General features: G+C 41.5%; 1 protein-coding gene across 5 annotated transcripts in view; it reads right to left on the reverse strand.

Annotated features, from left to right (window-relative positions):
- KIN (Kin17 DNA and RNA binding protein) overlaps positions 1 to 20,917 on the reverse strand; it is a 35,964-nt gene extending 15,047 nt beyond the window's left edge. For 3 of the 5 annotated variants that reach the window (XR_655831.4, XR_002916551.3, XM_054521900.2), the window contains exons 1-8: positions 20,715 to 20,895; positions 15,983 to 16,077; positions 13,154 to 13,197; positions 12,946 to 13,068; positions 11,726 to 11,907; positions 8,659 to 8,707; positions 7,762 to 7,822; positions 2,129 to 2,258 (exon numbers count right to left, since the gene is read on the reverse strand). Coding sequence is in view for 3 of the 5 variants with exons in the window: in XM_054521900.2 (XP_054377875.1) it covers positions 2,129 to 2,258; positions 7,762 to 7,822; positions 8,659 to 8,707; positions 11,726 to 11,907; positions 12,946 to 13,068; positions 13,154 to 13,197; positions 15,983 to 16,077; positions 20,715 to 20,828 (798 nt within the window). In the remaining 2 variants the exon portion in view is untranslated. Of the gene's footprint in view, positions 1 to 2,128; positions 2,259 to 7,761; positions 7,823 to 8,658; positions 8,708 to 11,725; positions 11,908 to 12,945; positions 13,069 to 13,153; positions 13,198 to 15,982; positions 16,078 to 20,714 lie in introns of all 5 variants that reach the window. The other 2 variants (XM_002820510.5, XM_054521899.2) reach the window with 1 other exon arrangement.
- Between the last annotated feature and the right edge of the window lie 15 nt (positions 20,918 to 20,932).

Consider the following 20,932-nt stretch of genomic DNA (forward strand, 5'->3'; position numbering starts at 1 on the left):
CTAAAATTAGTATGCATTATGCATTATATTCAAAGAGGTCGATTTGGCTTTCCATTTTTCTTTGAATAAAATTAAATTTAAAAAATCCCTGTCACAGCATGTAAGACCTCTGTGGTGTTGGCCCTCCTGGCTCTCTGACCTCAAACGCCACCAGGTGCTTGCTGCACTCCAGTCCCGTGGGCCTTTCCTTCAGATGCTTGATCGTTCCTGTCTAGGCACCGTTCACAGGATCTCTCCCCAGGCCCTACCCTCACACATCCTTGGCACTCAGCATTTTGTGATCATTCACTGGTTCACTGCTGAACAGCTCTGTCGTTAGAATGAAAGCTCCATGATTAACAAGGACTGTTTTTCTTTCTACTATACAGACCCGGGGCCTTGCACAATGTGCAGCATGTAACAGTGACTCAGTTTCATAGTAAGTTTCATCTTACATTATACTTGAAGCTTTTTAGATCGTCCTGCATGGTGTGAGGACTAGGAACAGAGAAGACTAACAGCCAGCCAGGTGCGGTGGCTCATACCTTGTGATCCGAGGACTCTGGGAGGCTGAGGCAGGCGGATCACCTGAGGCCAGGAGTTCAAGATCAGCCTGGCCGGCATAGTGAAATCCCGCCTCTACTAAAAATATAAAAAATTAGCCAGGCATGGTGGCGAGTGCCCGTAATCCCAGCTACTCAAGAGGCTGAGGCAGGAGAATCACTTGAACCTGGGAGGTGGAGGGTGCAGTGAGCTGGGATTGTACCACTGCGCTCCAGCCTGAGCGACAGAACACAGAGCAGGACTCCGTCTCAAAACAAAACAAAACAAAAGACTGAACGGCATTTTCTATCCTTTCACAATGAAGATGAAAAGAAATGAGGAGACAGAGGAAATAATATTAAAGGAAAAAGTTATCCATTTACTTTCTCTTCTATCCTGCCTCTTTTCCTCTCCCACTTATTTTCTTAATTCATTGATAAGGTAGGCTATGTGTTAAAATGGAGAAGGGGATATTTAGGAGTATATTAAGAACCTCCTGCAGAATTACTCTAGAGTCTCGGGTAGATTTAGAGCCCAAGTATGGCCCTAAATGTGGATAATCATGTATTTCCAATGATTTCTCACACAGACTTAGCCATCAGGCTAAATCAAATTAAAACCATGTCACACTGGGCCAGGTGCAGTGGCTCACATCTGTAATCCCAGCAATTTGGGAGGCCAAGGTAGGCAGATCATTTGAGATCAGGAGTTCGAGACCAGCCTAGCCAACATGGTGAAACCCTGTCTCTACTAAAAATACAAAAACTAGCCAGGTGTGATGGCACACATTTGCAATCCCAGCTACTCGGGGAGGCTGAGGCAGGAGAATCTCTTGAACCTGGGGGGCAGAGACTACAGTGAGCCGAGATTGTGCCACTGCACTCTGGCCTGGGCAACAGAGAGAGACTGTCTCAACAACAACAACCAAAAAAAACCATGTCACAGGTTTCTCTTGCTAGCTAGGAGGTGCTAAGTGGAAGTCAAAGTCAACAGGAGAGTAGTGGTTGAAGGAGGGAGGCCAACCACGAAGGACTCCAATTTCTAATTGAATTCTACTGACCGTAACAGCACAGGGAGTTTCACAGACAGCACCTGAGGCTGCTAAAAGAAACCTATTTAGGTGGGGCATGGTGGCTCCTGCCTGTAATCCCAGCATTTGAGAGTCTGCGGTGGGTGGGTGACTTGAGGTCAGGAGTTCGAGATCAGCCTGGCAAACATGGTGAAACCCCATCTCTACTAAAAATACAAAAATTAGCCGGGTATGGTGGCAAGCGCCTGCAATCCCAGCTACTTGGGAGGCTGAGCCAGAAGAATCATTTGAACCTGGGAAGCGGAGGTTGCAGTGAGCCGAGAGTGTGCCGCTGCACTCCAGCCTGGGCAACAGAGTGAGACTCCATCTCAAAAAATAAATAAATAAATAAATAAATAAATAAATAAACCTATTTAGAGGGGCTCCAACTCCAGTTCGGGGAACTGTATGTAGCTAGGTCACTATTCCCTAGTCCGTATATGATAATTTTCCTAATTTTCTATTATCTAATAAACGGTGAAATGATTTAATTTTCCTTGGGTTCTAAGGTGTCCACATGCAGTCCATAAACTGTACCTCCATGATTTCATCCAGTGCAGATTTCTTTTTCTTCTTTTCTTTAGACTGAGCTGAGCTCTGGGAAGATTCTTTTCGTTTCACTGATGCTGAACTTCCTATCGTCTTCAGTGCACTCGGTCCCAGAGTACTGATGAACAGGAAAATCATGCTTGTTACCAAGAACCATACACAGACGAATGCTTTACGATGTGCAAAATTCACAATATAGAATAAATCTGTGACATATTAATTTACAGGAGATTAGTGAAAACCATGGAGTACCTGTCCACATCTCTTACAGAACTATCAGCACTGTGTAAGCATTTAACCCGTGCTGTCTTTAACTCTCTGTACCTATCAGCACTGTGTGAGCATTTAACCCGTGCTGTCTTTAACCCTCTGTACCTTCTCCTCCCTCCTTTGGTCAGTGCTACTGTACTTTGTATAGTAGAATGATGGTAGGCAGCTTAGGCTTTGGTGTTGAGCAGATCAGGGTTTGAGGCTACTTCTATTAGGACCCGGAGTAGTTCACTTTCCTAAGCCCCAAATCTTCATCTATAAATGAAGATAATAACATGACCCAACTCCTAACTCAAATGCATGAATTAAATGACATGTTTTCAAATGACCGGTTTAAGTCTAGCATGTTACTCTCAGTTCTAGTTTTGTAAAGCAAAATTCTCAACGTGTTACTTAAAAGTTTCTAATTGCTCCCGACTGCCCAGAGTTAACAGTGTAAATCTTTTTTTGAGATGGAGTCTCACTCTGTCGCCCAGGCTGGAGTGCAGTGGCGCGATCTTGGCTCATTGCAACCTCCGCCTCCCAAGTTCAAGCGATTCTCATGCCTCAGCCTCCCAAGTAGCTGGGATTACAGGCACCCGCCACCACGCTGGGCTAATTTTTGTATTTTTAGTAGAGGTGGGGTTTCGCAATGTTGACCAGGCTGGTCTTGAATTCTTGACCTCAGGTGATCCACCTGCCTTGGCCTCCCAAAGTGCTGGGATTACAGGCATGAGCCACTGCACCCAGCTGACAGTGTAAATTCTAAATTCTTTACTGCCAATATACAATTGTCACCATTGGCCCCAGAATACCATTCTAGTCTCCATCCCTGACTTACTATGTTCACTAGCCACTAAGAACAATTTGCTATTGACTGAGCCATGCCCTATGCTTTGAGCCTCTGAAAATTTGCACATGCCTTGTTTTATACCTAAAATAATCTCTCCTTTTATCTCTGTTTGTTAAGATTCTTTAAGGTCCATACTTCATGAGGGTTCTTAGATCTTGCAGTGTTTTGAACTGCCACAGCGCCTTGTGGCATGCATCACACTGCACCTTGTATGATAATCATTTGTATGTACCACTCCTCTCTTGTAATAGGGAGGAACCATCTATTTTTTCCGCGAAGTAGCAGTAACTATCTTGTAACTCACATGAAATAGATGCTCCATTAATATTTGCTGATCAAATGACTTTTACCCATCTAATCATTTAATGTGTCATATTTACAAAAGATGAAGCAAAGGATAAATATTGACACAAAGCTACCATGGAGCTAACCAAGAAAAAAATATATGATTAGCAGAGAATACAACAGATTTATTATTTACCTTTATTTGGACTTTAAAAAATGCATTTAAAGGTAGCATTAGATTGATGAACTGCTGGGTTACTTTAAGCTTGAAGTCAACTAAAACCCCTGCTTCTTTTCTCTATGGAGAATTGTAGCTAAGGACTCTGTCACTCTGTTTTTATGGGGGTTGTTTTTCTTTACCTAACTGTCAGGCTTTCCATTTAGCTTTGTAAAATTTTACTCACTGGGTTTTGACCTGTAATTCAACCCACTGAACATATATTTAAACTCTGATTCTATTACTGAATGTGTTTCCCAGGGTGTGACAACCATAAATAATGGACATGGGTTTTGAACAGGCCAAGTCCATGTAAAGATAAGCTCCTCAACTTGCTACTTAAATGTTCTTTAGATTTAAGTGTACTTTGAACTAGGGAACCAGGGATAATTCAGACCATAATCAACCACAATATGTCTACAAAATAGGCACTAATAACCCTAGCAAAAGAGGAATTAGGATTAAGCGGTTATTTTTGGCTTGAGTGATCACCACTTCCTCGTCTCATGTTCACAAACCACCTATTTCCTATCGTAATCTGTTGGAAATGATTGTTAATCTATTATTCTCTAAAGATTTTTCTCCACTTTAAAAAATCTATTTGCTTATTTTTCTGCCTTCTGACTCCTTTACCAATCTCCATAATACCTCAGAGGTTCTCAACAGTGAGTCCCCAAATATTAATACATCTATAAATTATTTCAGTATTTTGGTATTAATTTCAGCTTAGATATGAGTTTATTTAAGGCTGTTATTTACTCCTCTTAAAACTCAACTGGGCCGGGCACGGTGGCTCATGCCTGTAATCCCAGCACTTTGGGAGGCTGAGGCGGGTGGATCATTTGAGGTCAGGAGTTTGAGACCAGCCTGACCAACACGGTGAAACCCAGTTTCTACTAAAAATACAAAAAAATTAGCTGAGCATGGTGGTGCATGCCTTTACTCCCAGCTACTTGGGAGGCTGAGGCAGGTGAATCGCTTGAACTTGGAAGGCAGAGGTTGTGGTGAGCTGAGATCATGCTACTGCGCTCCAGCCTGGGCAACAAGAGCAAAACTCCGTCTCAAAAAAAAAAAAAAAAAAAAAGGAAAAGAAAATTTACTCAGCATTATTAAATGCTTAGATTGTGACAATAATGGGGAAAAAAGATGACCAGAAGAGCCCAGCAAGATCTCAGGGTGAAGTGGGAAAACAGATGAAAAGGACGTTCCAGGAAGAGGAACAGCAGATGTAAAGGCAAGAAAGGGCGAGACCCCAGGCTCATTTAGGAAAGCACAAATCAATGAGCACAGCTGAGAGCAAATGGCAGGAGACACACAGGATCACAAAAGTCACTTAATAGTATGTAAAAAAATTTGAGGTCATCCTAGAGATGCTGAAACCAAGAGACGTTAATAAATGAGTGACACAGTAAGAGCTGAAGTTTAGAAAGGTCCTTTTGCTGGCAATATCAAGATTCCATTAGAAGGGTGAGAGACTGAGACAGGGGTAAGGCAGAGTTAAAATAAAATTGAGGCAAGATATGAATATGAGCAGAATGAAAATGGAAAGTAAGGCTCCTTGAACAGCCCTCATTTTTGCTTTCAGTAACTAGAGTGAATTCCAGCCCTTCTTAAAGGAGATAAAGAAGCCCAAAGGAGAAACGGAAATGAAAATCAAGTAAACTGTTTCAAGCAATAAGGGGGCTCATTTTCGTGCCTCAACATAGCCTAAAATGTTCACTTTGATATCTACATCATTTAGTTTATTCTAGGTCTTAGATATATAAGAGATATAAATCCACAGGAGAATGAATCCCAAACTATATTATGTACTGTAATCTCAGAGAAAAAAAGTTTTAGATGTCTTTCAATTGTATTACCTATGACACTATTTACATACTTATACATATATTGTTCCTTATTCATGGACTCAAGTCACAACATATTAACATAGATAACTTATCAAATAAATTATCAAAATTGGTCAAATAAAACTAATATTTTTACTAATATCAAGGCTTGGCATAGGGGTACAGCAGGCTGAACAGACCCCCAAAAATATCAGGTCCTTATCCCTGAAACCTATCAATGTTACATTATCTAAGAAAAGAGTCTTTGCAAATGAGATTAAGTTAAAGATCTTGAGATGAGGAGCTTGGCCTGGATTATCAGGGTGGACCCTAACTACAATCATCCCTTTTCTTGTAAGAGCAAGGTGGAGGGAGATTTGACACCTGGAGGAAAAGGTGATGTGAGGATGGGGCAAAGAGACATTTGAAGATGCTCGTCTTAAATACTGGAGAGATGCAACCATAAGCCAAGTAATGCCTGTGGCCAACAGAGCTGGAAAAGGCAAGGGACAGATTCTTCCCCAGAGCTCAGATTCTTCCCCAGAGCACAGCCAGCAGGCTCCTTGATTTCAATCCAGCGATACTGATTCAGAATCTGACCTCCAGAGAGAGAACATATTTCTGTTGTTTTAAGCCACCCAGTTTGTGGTAATCTGTTACAGTGACCATAGAAAACTAATACAAGCGAGGTCAATTTGGGGAACACTGGAACCAATTTTAATATCCATCTATATCTAGGAATAACACATACTTCAAAAGAACAGACAGAAATGCATAAAGTTCTAAAAGTATAAGGCATGTGTGTTATATTTGAGCTGATCTTCCAGGTCATATCATACCAATGTTAGACAATTCTTCTGGAATGTACCCAAATGTAGAACCCAAATAATCAACTTAATGATGATATCTAATATAGGTGTTAATTTTGAAATATTATTTTAATCAAAGTTAAGACATCTGGCAAATCATTTTAAAGCTGATCTGTATTGCTGATTCAGCCTATCTATCTCCTTCCATACTCCTAGCCACTTATTCAATAGTGTAAATAAACAATGACCTATAAACAAACCCGAAAAACTTAGATCTTAAAAAAACAACATGTAAAGTACTAAGTAAAATAGAAAATATCACCCGGCTTAAAAGCAAATTCCAGTAGATACTGGTACTTGACTCTCTTGTCTTACTCATCTTTTTTAACCTCCATAACAAAACTGAATGTACTGCATGTCAGAAATAGTGAATAAAGATTTGGTGAAAGAATACATAAAAATTGCAAGAGAAGATAATGTAGAAAGTAGGTAGAACTACCTGACCACATGCTATGCCAGGTTTTGGCAAACAACAGCCTAAGGGCCAAATGCCAGCTGCCACCTGCCACCAGCTTTTGTAAATAAATTTACTGGAACCCAGCCATGCTCAGTTCCTTCATGCACTGTCCATGGCTGCCTTCTCACTACAACAGCAGAGTTCAGTTATTGTGACAAAGACATCTGGCCAAAAAGCCTAAAATATTTACTATGTGGCTCTTTACAGAAAAAGTTTGCCGACCCCTGCCCTGTGCTAGACCATCTAGAAGGGCAGGCAATGATTACTGAGTGTTTCCTGGTGTATTTACACTGTACTGGGGACGAAAGAGAGAGGTTGATAATCTTTATTCTCAGAAAACTCACAATGCAGCAAGTAAAAGAAAGATGCATTCCCAGCTAACATTTAAACTGTGACAAGTGGGCTAAGACAGGAAAAGAAACAGTTTTATATAGCGAATAAGGAACCGTTAAATGGGGAAGGAATCATGGAGAACCAAAAGTTTATTCATGTGACACATATAATCAAAATGAGGCTTCCTCAAAAAACAGAATCATCTCATCACAGGCAAATAGGAAAAGAACAGTTGCTAGCTGGGCACAGTAGGGCATGGCTGTAATCCCAGCTATTGATACCTGGGAGGCTGAGGCAGGAAGATCACCTTGAGCCCAGGAGTTCGAGGCCAGCCTGGGCTACATAGCAAGACCCCATCTCTTTAAAAAAAAAAAAGAACAATTGCTAAAAAAACAACGCAACCAAGAAAAACCAAAAACAGGTGAAAACTACAACTAGAAAAAAATGATTCACAATACTTTAAAATGCAGTAACCAACATTTCACAAAAATCCTAAAGTTTTAAGATATCCATGAATGATGCAGCTCACCTTGACTTGGAAGATGTTGCTCCGGATGAACTACATGCTCCTTTACTCAAATTAAACGTGACTAGAAGAAAAAAAATGTTATTCCATACGTACATTTCAGGAAAATCATAATAAAACTTCTCAGATAAGATACTACACAGTGTTCACAGAGGAAATCCAGGACATTTTAATAAACGAGAGCTAAAATGTTCCTATGCGGAGACCACACATTCCTATAAAACGTCCCAGACTGAAAGCCGTAGAACAGGAGGAACTTGTACACCACGTCACCGTGGCAGACCACACGGGTGCTTCCCCGCTCTATCCCCATTTCTCCTGGGGAACAGTACTCCAATTCTGTTTAGGTCTCCGTGCCTCTTGCCTGCGGCACAGGGGACATAACACCATTTTCATCTCTGGGGTGAATTCTGATTGTCTAATCCAATCAACATAATCCCAGTGACTGCTTTTTGGATGGACATGTGACACAGTTCTGGCCAATGACATTTGAAAGGAAATCTATTGAAGGGAGGAGTGTCTTCTTGGAAAAGTATCCTTGCTCCTAACAAGGTTCTAGAAGAGCATCCAGAGATGCTCTCTGCCATCCTCACGACAGTGCTGAATCTGCATGTGATGGCTGGAGTGTTGGCAGCTACCCTGTGTCCATACAGCATGCAGAACCACCTTACCTCTGGGATTCTTATCATGGCAAGATATTTCCTTATTGTTTAAGTTAACTGTAGTCAGTTTTGTTACTTGTAGCTTCAGCTATTCTATCCAATTAATTCATTAGTATTACCTTTTCATTAAATTAATAAGAACAATGTAACTCAGACACATTAGATGTCTTACTCTCAGATATGTTGACAAAGCCAATATAAAAGCAACTATGTTTAAAAAAATGAAAAATAAAACTACCTTTCTCTTCATCATTTTCTCTGCTTAATTCCGTAAAAGTAGGGACCTCCTAAAAAAAAGAAAGTTTTAAGGTTTTGGTGTACAGTGCACTTACTATCACCATTCAATAGGCCTAAATTATGACTTGTTACCTGTGTTCCCAGGCAGCTCTAATACACAAGTGATTAAGATCTTAATTAAGAAATTACATGCTTTTGGCCAGGCACGGTGGCTCACGCCTGTAATCCCAGCACTTTGGGAGGCCAAGGTGGGCGGATCATGAGGTCAGGAGTTCGAGACCAGACTGGCCAACACAGTGAAACCCTGTCTCTAGTAAAAATACACAAAAAATTAGCCAAGCATGGTGGTATGCACCTGTAATCCCAGCTACTCAGGAAGCTGAGGCAGGAGAATCACGTGAACCCGGGAGGCGGAGGTTGCAGTGAGCCAAGATCGTGCCACTGCACTTCAGCCTGGGTGACAGAACGAGACTCCATCTCAAAAAAAAAAAAAAAAAAAAAATTACATCTTTTAGCCCAGTATGGTGGCTCATGCCTGTAATCCTAGCACTTTGCGAGACCAAGGCAGGTGGATCACCTGAGGTCAGGCATTCGAGACGAGCCTGGCCAACATGGTGAAACCCTGTCTCTACTAAAAATACAAAAATTTAGCCGGGTGTGATGGCAGGCGCCTGTAATGCCAGCTACTCAGGAGGCTGAGCCAGGAGAATCGCCTGAACCCAGGGGGTGAATGTTGCAGTGAGCCGAGATCGCACCACTTCACTCCAGGCTGGGTGAAAGAGCGAGACGAGCCTGGCCAACTTGGTGAAACCCCGTCTCTACTAAAAATACAAAAATCATCTGGGCATGGTGGCGGGCACCTGTAATCCCAGCTACTCGGGAGGCTGAGACAGGAGAATCACTTGAACCTGGGAGGCGGAGGTTGCAGTGAGCCGAGATCATGCCACTGCCCTCCCCAGCCTGGGTGACAGAGCGAGACTCTGTCTCAAAAAAAAAAAAGAAATTACATGCTTTGGCTGGGCATGGTGGCTCGTGCCTATAATCCTAGCACTTTGGGAGGTCGAGCTCAGGCAGGAGGAATGCTTGAGGCCAGGAGTTCGAGACCAGCCTGCACAACATTGCAAGACACCCCATCTCTATAAAAAAAAAAAAAATTAGCCAGGCATTGTGGTGCACGCCTATAGTCCCAGCTACTCAGATGAGGCAAGAGGTTCACTTGAGCACCAGAGGTCAAGGGTGCAGTGAGCTGTAATCATGCCACTGCATTCCAGCCTGGTGACAGAGAGAGACAGTCTCTCAAAAAAAAAAAAAATAGAACTTACATGCTTTGCAAATATTATCCAATTGAGAATTATTCTAAATACCAAAAAGCAGCTTTTCTATACCAAACTGCAGAAGTTTACCTATATTTTTATTTCTATTACAACTTAAAGAGGAAGTAACAAAAATATAAGGCAATAAACTTTAGGAAAAGCAAAAGCTTTTTTTTTTTTTTAAGTCTGATCAAGAACAGACTAAACTAATGAATAATCAATAGTGGTATACTGGAACAATGGTTACTTCTGGGAGATGGGGTATTAATTGGCAACGAGCATGAGGAAATCCTCTGGGATACTAGAAAAGTTCTATATCTTTATCTGGGTGGTGGTTCCACAGGTTATCTGTCACTCCTTCTACACACATATATTTGTAAAAGTTCAGTGAACTGTACACATAAGATTAATGCACCTCATACACTTTAATCAATGTATGTTAGAACTCAATAAACAGTTCAAAAAACCCTCAGTTTCACATACACACCAGGCTACATTTGCCTGCTCACACACAAGTGTTAGAATGTAAGCCACAGGAGGCTGGGCGTGGTGGCTCACGCCTGTAATCTCAGCATTTTGGGAGGCCCAGAAGGGCGGATCACCTGAGGTCAGGAGTTTGAGATCAACCTGGCCAACACGGCGAAACCCCGTCTCTACTAAAAATGCAAAAAATTAGCTGGGCATGGTGGCTTGTGCCTGTAGTCCCAGCTACTTGGGAGGCTGAGACACGAGAATCGCTTGAACCCAGCAGGTGGGGGTTGCAGTGAGCTGAAATCACGCCAATGCACTCCAGCCTGGGGGACAGAGTGAGACTCCGTCCCCCCCCAAAAAAAAATGTAAGCCACAGGAGACAGTTTTTTGTATCTTTTGTTCACTGAGTATTCCCTGTGCCTGCAAGAATCCTAGAACAGTGGAGGCGCTTATAAATATATGTTGAAACAAATGCCTCAACCTAGTTATTCTAACACCTCAGCTCCTTCCCTCCCCATTCATCTGGCTTACACCCACTGATTCTTCAAGACTCCTGGGCACTGGGGTTGTATCCACCCTCAAATACTCTGTCCTCCCCAGGCCAGAGTAAACATTGCTTCTCTATGTTTCCACATGCTGCGTTTACCTCCAGTACTGAATTAATCACAATCAGTTGAAATTATCTGTGTATATGTCTTCCCATTAGGTAGCGTCTCTATTTAGATATAAGGAAATTTAGTTTTGGAAATATTATGTAATTACACAAGATTATGAAGTTAGTAAGTCAGGAATTAAACCAAGGTTTGTCAATGCCAAAAATGTGCTTTTGACACCAGGCTGGTTCTCCTCTTAGTTCAGGAACAGTGCCCACAGAACTTGATTCAATGCTGAAAAAACACAAGCCGGCTGGGCGTGGTGGCTCACGCCTGTAATCCTGTAACTTTGGGAGGCCGAGGCGGCTGGATCACGAGGTCAGGAGTTGGAGACCAGCCTGACCAACATGGTGAAACTCTGTCTCTACTAACAATACAAAAATTAGCTGGGTGTGGTGGCGGGTGCCTGTAGTTCCAGCTACTCAGGAGGCTGAAGCAGGAGAACTGCTTGAACCTGGGTGGCGGAGGTTGCAGTGAGCTGAGATTGCGCTACTGCACTCCAGCCTGGGCGATAGAGCGAGACTCCATCTCCAAAACAACAACAACAACAACAAAAAACCCAAAAAAACCAAGCCATTGTACTTCTTTAGACCTTTGGACATTGCTTCTCAGGATGATGTTGCTTACCCACCTGTTCCTTCCCTTCCAGGCCTCTTCTCACTTGTTCTTCAATAAATTTGGCAGTTTTTTCTTCATCATCAAGGTCCTGCTTTTTCTTTTTCTCCAGTTCCAGTTGCCGGCGGATAGTCTCTGGGTCCCTGTCTATGTACTGAATATACCAGCCTTTTGGCGTCTCGTCCACTTTGCACAAGCCTTAAAAAAACAGCCGCCACCATAAATTAGCATACAATCAAAGCAAAACATAAATATGAATGTGTTTCATCTCTGCATATTTATTCATTCAAATACACTCAAATCAGGCCAAGCACAGTGGTTTACACCTGTAATCTCAGCACTTTAGGAGGCCGACACAGGTGGATCACTTGAGGTCAGGAGCTCAAGAACAGCCTGGCCAGCATGGTGAATCCCCATCTCTACTAAAAATACAAAAATTAGCTGGGCATGGTGGCACACATCTGTAATCCCAGCTACTCAGGAGGCTGAGGCAGGAGAATCACTTGAACCCGGGAGGCAGAGGTTGCAGTGAGCCAAGATCGCACCACTGCACTCCAGCCTGGTAACAGAGCAAGACTCAGTCTCAAAAACAAAACAAAACAAAACACCAAATACACTAAAATACATTCAAATACACAAATTCATGCAGCAAATGGGATTTTCCATATTTACATTTAATGAAATTTAGATACTGTATATGGATTCAACCAACCGTGGGTGAGAAATATTCAAAAAAAAGAAAAACGGATGGTTGCATCTGTACTGAACATGCACAGACATTTTTTCCTTCCCATTTTTCCCTAACAATAGAGTATAAAAACTATTTACATTGTATTAAATATCATAAGAAATCTCGAGATGATTTAAAGTATGTGGGAGGATGTATATAGGTTATATGCAAGTCCTACATCATTTTATTTTATATAAGGGACTTGAGTATCTGTGAATTTTGGTTATCAGCAAGGGGTCCTGGACCCAATCCCCCATGGATACTGAGAGACAACTGTATTATCTTGCATAATATTTATTCAATTCTATCTAAGTATTTAATATCCAATGGTTATATGATGTTCTATTAACTTAAGGCAGAAATTATGCTCCCAAAATGGAATCAACTAACACGATGAAAAAGCAAAACACTGACCCAATTTTTTTTCTCTTTTCTTATCTCAAACATCTCATCCTATGAAGATTAGAAATGGGAAAGAAAAAGTAACTTTAAAATCTCATTCTTACCTTCTCTGCCCAGCCACTTAGTAAAATCAGTCAGAGTTTCCCACTGAGTCGCATTCATGTGGATGTGCTCTCGGTGGCTGATGTATTCGTTGTAGACAATGTTGTTGTGGACCCTTTTAGTGCCTGAGAACAAAATATGACACTGATGATCCTCAGAAGATTATGCGATTTATAAAGCTATTATTTGCACAATATTTAAAATGTTTACCAAAGCGTCTCCTGAGAAGTTCTAGAAAGTCATTTCGGAATTCCCTAATAAAGAAAGAAAGGAAAGCATTAAGGTAATTTCTACAAACATATAGCATCATCTTTCTGAAATTTAAGCAGCAGTACAGTTTTTTGTTTTTGTTTTTTTTGAGACAGAGTCTCGTTCTTGTCACCCAAGCTGGAGTACAACGGCATGATCTCAGCTCATTGCAACCTCCACTTCCCAGGTTCAAGTGATTCTCTTGCCTCAGCCTCCCAAGTAGCCGGGATTACAGGGGTCCACCACCACACCTGGCTAATTTTGTTTCGTATTTTTAGTAGGGATGGGGTTTCACCACGTTGGGCAGGCTGGTCTCAAACTCGTGACCTCAGGTGATCTCCACCCGCCTCAGCCTCCCAAGGTGCTGGGATTACAGGTGTGAGCCACTGCATCTAGCCAGTAGTATAGTTTTAATGTCCAAGTGATATATGAAACATCTACATGAATATGGCTATGAACCTTTAAAAACTGATCAAGGAAAGAACTCCAAAAGATTATAGCTTTTAAGGATTAAGTTAAAAGTCAGTCGGGAGTTGAAATTTTTTGTCTTGGTAAAGCAGTCATAGAAACAGTTACAACATACCTTTGGAATGGGTCCTTCATGAAGTCTGTTAGTGCCACTGATGGTGGCATAATGACCCCAGTCTATCTATGACAACAAAACTGCCCTGATTCCACGTGAAATTGGCACTTAATATGTCCCTCTGAGGTGGGCACACTGTATTAAGTGCTAGATAAACATAGGTGAATAAGACATAAATCTTAACCTTCAAGGAGGTCACAATCTAGCAGAACCAATCATAACAAAAGTTAAACTGAAAAAGAAATGTAATAAAATACCATTGAAAGAGTCACAGGAGATGCCCAGAGGTGATTTCGTTGTGGGCGGTGAAGGGTAAATAGAACCCTAGAGGTGAACTGCAAGAGAAAGCTATTTCCAGCTGGCACAGAAACATGAAAGCCTCACATATCTGAGAAATGGCCTAATTTGACTAAAATTTATGGCTGATAAAAATGAGAGTGAGAGTGAGGGTAGAGTAGAATAAGGGAGATGAGGTGGCTGGGAAACCAAAATAAGGTTTGGCTAATTTTTGAAGTACCCTGAATGTCATGTGAAAGAGGCTGAGTTTTGTGCAGTCAATAGAAAAGCATTAAATAATTTTGTTTGGCCTGGGTACAATGGCTCATACCTGTAATCCCAGGACTTTGGGAGGTCAACAAAGTGAGACCCTGTCTCTACACACACACACACACACACACACAAACACACACACACACACACACACACACACACACACACAGACACACACACACACACACACACACCAAAAAATTAGCCAGGTGTGGTGGTGTGCATCTACGTTCCCAGCTACATGGGAGGCTGAAGCAAGAGGATCGCCTGAGCCCAGGAGTTCAAGGCTGCAGTAAGCCATGACTATGCCACAAAACAAGACCCTGTCTTAAAAAAAAAAAAAAAGGCCGGGCGTGTTGGCTCACGCCTGTAATCCCAGCACTTTGGGAGGCTGAGGTGGGTGGATCACCTGAGGTTAGGAGTTCAACACCAGCATGGCCAACATGCCAAAACCCTTTCTCTATTAAAAATATAAAAAATTAGCAGAGCGTGGTGGCGCATGCCTGTAATCCCAGCTACTTGGGAGGCCGAGGCAGGAGAATCACTTGAACCCAGGAGGCAGAGGTTGCAGTGAGCCAAGATTGTGCCACTGCACTCCAGCCTGGGCAACAAGAGCGAAACTCTGTCTCAATAATAATAATAACAATAATAATAATTTATAAACCAATTTTTTTTAAAAACTTGTTTTGATTTCTATGTGTTGATATGTCTAACCCACATAAACAGAAGTTCTTGGGGTCTTCAATATTTTTTAAAAGTATAAAGGGGTCCTAGGACCAAAATGTCTAGAAGTTTGGAAAGAAAGAAATGGTAAGAAGCAAAGAGATGTTTATTAATGGTAATGATAAGAACAGCTAATCTGAATTGAATATAGGCACCCTTCTAAGCACTCATAAAGTGTTAATTCATTGACCTTCATATAAACTCTATGAAGGATCAGCAACACTTAGAAGAGGTTGCTATTTTTAGTGCCAATTTTTTTTTTTTTTTAGATGGAGTCTTGCTCTGTCACCCAGGCTAGAGTGCAATGGTGCAATCTCAGCTCACTGTAACCTCTGCCTCCCGGGTTCAAGCAATTCTCCTGCCTCAGCCTCCTGAGTAGCTGGGATTACAGGTGCCCACCACCGCGTCTGGCTAATTTTTGTATTTTTAGTAGAGACGGGGTTTCGTCATCTTGGCCACACTGGTCTTGAACTTCTGACCTTGTGGTCCACCCGCCTCAGCCTCCCAAAGTGCTGGGATTACAGGTGTGAGCCACCGCGCCTGGCTTCTTAGTGCCATTTTACAGATGGGGAGAATAAGCCACAGAAAAACTTAAGTAGGTCATCCACAGGCATACAGGTTTTAAACGGAGAAGGATTTGAGTTTGGAAAGTCTGAATGTAGAACCTATGTTCTTTGTCACAATTGTGTTAGAATGAAAGACAGTTTTGTATATTTGAAGTGGAAGAAAGGAAAAACTAAGTTGTGAGAAATAATTTTGTAACAGTTTTATACTATGATTAATTTTCAAAAGAAGATAAAAACTGAGCATAGAGAGAATACAGTTATGTTAACATATAAGAAATAATAGAACTTCCAATATTTAAAATATTAACCATCTATTAAATGTTCAACTGAATAAAGCTTATAAGATAAAGAGTTCTTTGAGTTACTTACTCTGAAAAATAATCCATAAACTGCTGAGGATTTTCTGAAGCCAGCAATAGTTGTCTCTGATGAGATTCGGACATACAATGACACTTGAAGCCATTCTACAAAAAATGTAAAAGCAATAAATTCTGATTTAGGTCATCAAAATGGGCTCTAAATAGAAGTATTTAGTTAAAACCCAAAAAATCTGCTCTTTGATGATAAATTAAAAAATAATCAAATCACTAGCTGTAACTACTCTATCAGGTTTTCAAAAAAATTTTTTATAGAGTTGAGCTTTCAACTCTGCTAATCAAAGAATAATCCTTGAGATCAAAGAGACAGCAAAAGAGTGTTGTAGAAAACAGACATTAATAAGAAACATACCAGGCACAGAAACAGAAGGGAGATTCCATTTTTTAGACTTAAGTTAATCAATTCTTATTGAGCACCTACTTTATACAAAGTGTCAGACAAGTGCTCAAAGGAGTAAAATGGGTCATTAGTGAATTTCCACCACAGAAACTACTTTTGCTCACTTTCCTCTACTTCAGCTCATTATCCAAAATACATTGCCGCATATTATATTAACTTTGTTAAACATATTAAATCTGTACCTTCTTAAAATGACTGGAAAAAAACATACAAGTTTTGACTTAGTATACCTCTCCTTAATATTTGAACCTCATTCTTCACTAGTAATAGAAACAAAAAATGCGCCTTTCTTATATTCCCTACCTCTATCTGAAGCACAGGCACCCAAGCCAGGAAACCAGACAACATCCTAGATTCCTTCTTTTCTTTCCACCTTCAATTTAATAGGAAGTCTATTCAGCTTCTTAATAACCCATATCCAGTCCCTCTGATCAATCTCACCATCCAGATTTCCACACTTGATTTTGCTTCAAATAGTTTCCTAATCTTTAGATCATGTACCTCTTACACAATTTATGCCTCATCTGTGCCCTATAAGAATCATAGTTATTATTTAAATTTATTTTTTAAAGAAACTTGGTATCAGCCTCATAAATAAAAAAACAGTATCGCTTTCCATAAATTAAAAAATAAAATAAAATGAACAAACAATAAAGTTACTAAATCCTAGAAACCCAGGAGTAGATTAGGGGGATACCCTGGCTCTGACCTTCATTCTCTTCAGTCTTCCAGTATCAGGAGATTACAGAAAAGAATTAATCCTTTACTCCTTTCCCATAAAAATTGCATCTCAGTATAACATTTAAGGATGGCCAGACACAGTGGCTCATGCCTGTAATCCCAGCAATTTGGGAGGCCAAGGCAGGAGGATTGTGTGAGCCTCCGAGTTCAAGACCAACCTGAGCAACACAATGAGACCTCCATCTCCACAAAATATTTTTTGAAAATTAGCCAGGCATGGGTGGTATGTGCCTATAGTCCCAGCTACTCGAGAGGCTGAGGCGGGAGGATTGCTTAAGCCCAGGAGTTGGAGGATGCTGTGAGCTATGATCGAGCCACTGTACTCTAGTCTAGGCAAGAGTAAGACGCTGTCTCAAAAAGAAAAAAAATAAGTTTAAGGATAACCAAATAGCCCTAGTTGATGAGCAAAAGCTCATTTGTACAAAAGCATGGCAGCCAATCATAAATGTTAAAAAAAATTAGAAAAATAACCTCTTTGCAACTCCTAATAAAATAACTGACTCAGGCAAGGATGCTAAAACACACAGGTAAAAGGTTAATGGGAAACTAGATATATAGGCATGATTTCTAAGTATTACCCCAATACTCACTTGCTCTTACAAGGGGGAAAATATTACTTTCTAATATTATTTACAAGCTGTCACCTTTACTCAATTTAAGTACTACCAGACATTATTGGCTTCCTTATATGATGCTATATGAGATATACAAGATTACCTATAAAGAATACTATAGGCTGGGCATGGTGGTTTGAGCCTGTAATCCTAGCACTTCGGGAGGCCGAGGCAGGAGGATTGCTTGGGAGTTTGAGACCAGCCTGGGCAACATGGTGAGACCCTATCTCTATACAAATAAAAAAGTTAATTAGGCATGGTGGCAATCACCTGTGGTTCCAGCTACTTGGGAGGCTGAGGCAGGACGAGGATTGCTTGAGCTGGGAAGGTCAAGGTTGCAGTGAGTCATGATCGCGCCACTGTACACCAGCCTAGGCTACCAATTGAGACCTTGTCTCAAAAAAAAAAAACACAAAAAAACCATATTCCTCCCTGCAAATGTTTAACATGAAATTAATCTATCAAGATCACCTACAAAGTATTCTTTCTCCCCAAAATGTTTAATCTAACCCAATCAAAGCTTTTAGATATAATTTCCAGTTGACAGAAACTACGAGTTAGAAGGCAAAAGACAACCAGAGGAAACAAGTCAACATATATGGGATGCTACAGGACAACAGCCTGGCCTCCTCTCTTCAACAAGTCAATGTCAAGAAAAAGAAGGCTGGGCGCGGTGGTTCACATCTGTAATCCCAGCACTTTGGGAGGCCGAGGCAGGTGAATTACCTGAGGTCGGGAGTTTGAGACCAGCCTGGCCAACGTGGCAAAACTTCGCCTCTACCAAAAATACAAACATTAGCCGGGTGTGGTGCCAGGCACCTGTAATCCCAGCCTGTAAAGTAGCTGGGACAGCTACTTGGGAAGCTGAGGCATGAGAGTCACTTGAACCCGGGAGGCAAAGGCTGCAGTGAGCTGAGATCACATCACTGCACTCCAGCCTGTGAGACAGGCGAGACTCTGTCTGGAAAAAAAAAAAGAAAAAGGGGTGGAGGGAAAATGGGTTATATTCTAAATTCAGAATATAGAGAGAATTAAATTTAGAGAAAACTAAAAGTCCTAATAACTCAGAGCACAGAGGACTTTTTGGGCAGTTAAACCATTTTGTGAGATTTTATAATGGAGAATACGTATCATTATGCATTTGTCAAAACCCATAGGATGTACAACACCAAGAGTGAACCCTAATGTAAACTATGGATTCTGGATGATACTGATTTGTCAATGTAGTTTCATCCATGGTAACAAATATAACACCTTGTTGCAGGATGTTGATGATGAGGGAGACTGGAGAGGGGAGCGGCGGTCCTAATAACCAAACCTATAACAGTCTATTGCTTTTGATTGAATCTTGATTTCAAGGAGCAGTTGGAGGACAACTGAGGAAGTGTGAATGTGTATTAGATGATAAAAAGGAACTTCTATTAATTTCGTTATGTTGATGACATATACTATGGTTATATAGAAAAGTATCCTGAAATTTTACAGATGCCTATTTAAGTATTTAGAGGTGAAATATCCTGATATTGGTATTTACCTTAAAATATTTTTTAAAAAGTAAATATGGCAAAATTACTTAAAGTGTTAAGTCTGGGTGTTACAGACTGCATGTTTGCCTCCCCTCAAAGTTCATATATTGAACCCTAACCCCCAAGGGAATGGAATTAAAAGGTGGGCCTTTGGAGGTGACTGGATTTAGATGAGGTCACAAGGGTAGAGCCTGCATGGTGAACAGGATGGGACCGTATCTCAAAAAAAAAAAAAGAGGAAGAGAAGTTTCTAGTAGAACTTGCTCTATCTGCTTTGTGAGGATAGAGGCAGTTTTGCAAACCAAGAAGAGGACCCTCACTGGAATCTGACCATGCCAGCACCTTGATCTTGAACTTCCCAGCCTCCAGAACTGTGAGAAATAAATTTCTGTCATTTAAACCACCCAGTCTACTGCACTTTATATGGCTGTCCAAGCAGACTAAGACATTAGATAATGGATATACAGGTATTCATTAATAGAACTAAAGAGAATAACTGTATCAATATTAGTATGAGTCCCACCTAAAATATCTCTTCCTTCACTTGCAGAAACACTGGATTAGATTATTCCAATTGCCTCAGTGTTCTTCCACCCTTACCCAATCCAGTCCAATCTCCGGAGAAAAATATGATCACATCACTAGCCTGCACAGCATTCCATCAACCACCTCTTTAATGGGGAAAAGTGTAAATTCCATAGTGCAGCATATAAGGCTTTTCAAGATCTGCCCAGACTCCTTGAGCCACTCTATATATACTTCACTCATTTAAAACTCAGCGACAATCCTACAAGTAGGTGAAATTATTATTCCCTCTTTACAGATAAGTAAAGGGGAATATAAGTAAATAACTTGCCCAAGACCACACGGTTGGTAAGTCGACCAGCTTGACTTTAAATTTTGACAGTCTGATATATCCATAAACCAGATAAATCCATAATCTTAACCACAATATTATTCTGTGCCCGGTACAGTGTAGGTGCTCAATAAATGCTTGCTAGATGAGTGGTGTGGAAGAGCTTAGCTCTCCTTTTTCACCTGATCCCAAAAGAGGAGTGAATCCTAACCACCCTGTTTCTCTTAAGAGTCAAGTCAAATCAGAGCTGATGACTGTTACTGGCATTGCCCGGGCGTCTAGTATTGCAGTATCCCCGCCCCTGTGAGGGCTGCAAAACCTTTTCTGATTTCATTTCTTTGGTGGTGGGGATTGGACTGGGGAGGAATGAGGGGTCGCAGAACACAGGCTGCCCGCTGGGCCCGGGGGCTGCGGGGAGGGACGCCTCTCATGCGCTGAGTAGTTGACTCACCCAGTGCAGACCTCAGAAGCCTCACGACCCGGACCCCGGGAGCCCCAGACCCGCGCCCTCAGCCCCGCGTCCAGGACCTGATCCTGGATTGCCAGGGGCCCTCCTGGGAAGACGGGGCCACTCCGGGCCCACTCACCTCGTCCCGGCACTGCTTCTGGCACATCTGGCAATACCAGCGTAGCTTCTGCAGCCCCTTGGACTTGATCCTGTTGGCGATAGCCTTGGGAGTAAGAAAATCCGACTTCCCCATGGCGACCACGGCAGCGATCACTTTCTAGACCACAGTACTCAGCCAGCCGGAAACGGAACCGGGCTGGCGGCGGTGGGCGGGACAAATCCCAGCTGAGAGGCGGA

Source organism: Pongo abelii, chromosome 8 (genome assembly GCF_028885655.2).
Source record: "Pongo abelii isolate AG06213 chromosome 8, NHGRI_mPonAbe1-v2.0_pri, whole genome shotgun sequence".
Lineage (NCBI taxonomy): Eukaryota > Metazoa > Chordata > Mammalia > Primates > Hominidae > Pongo > Pongo abelii.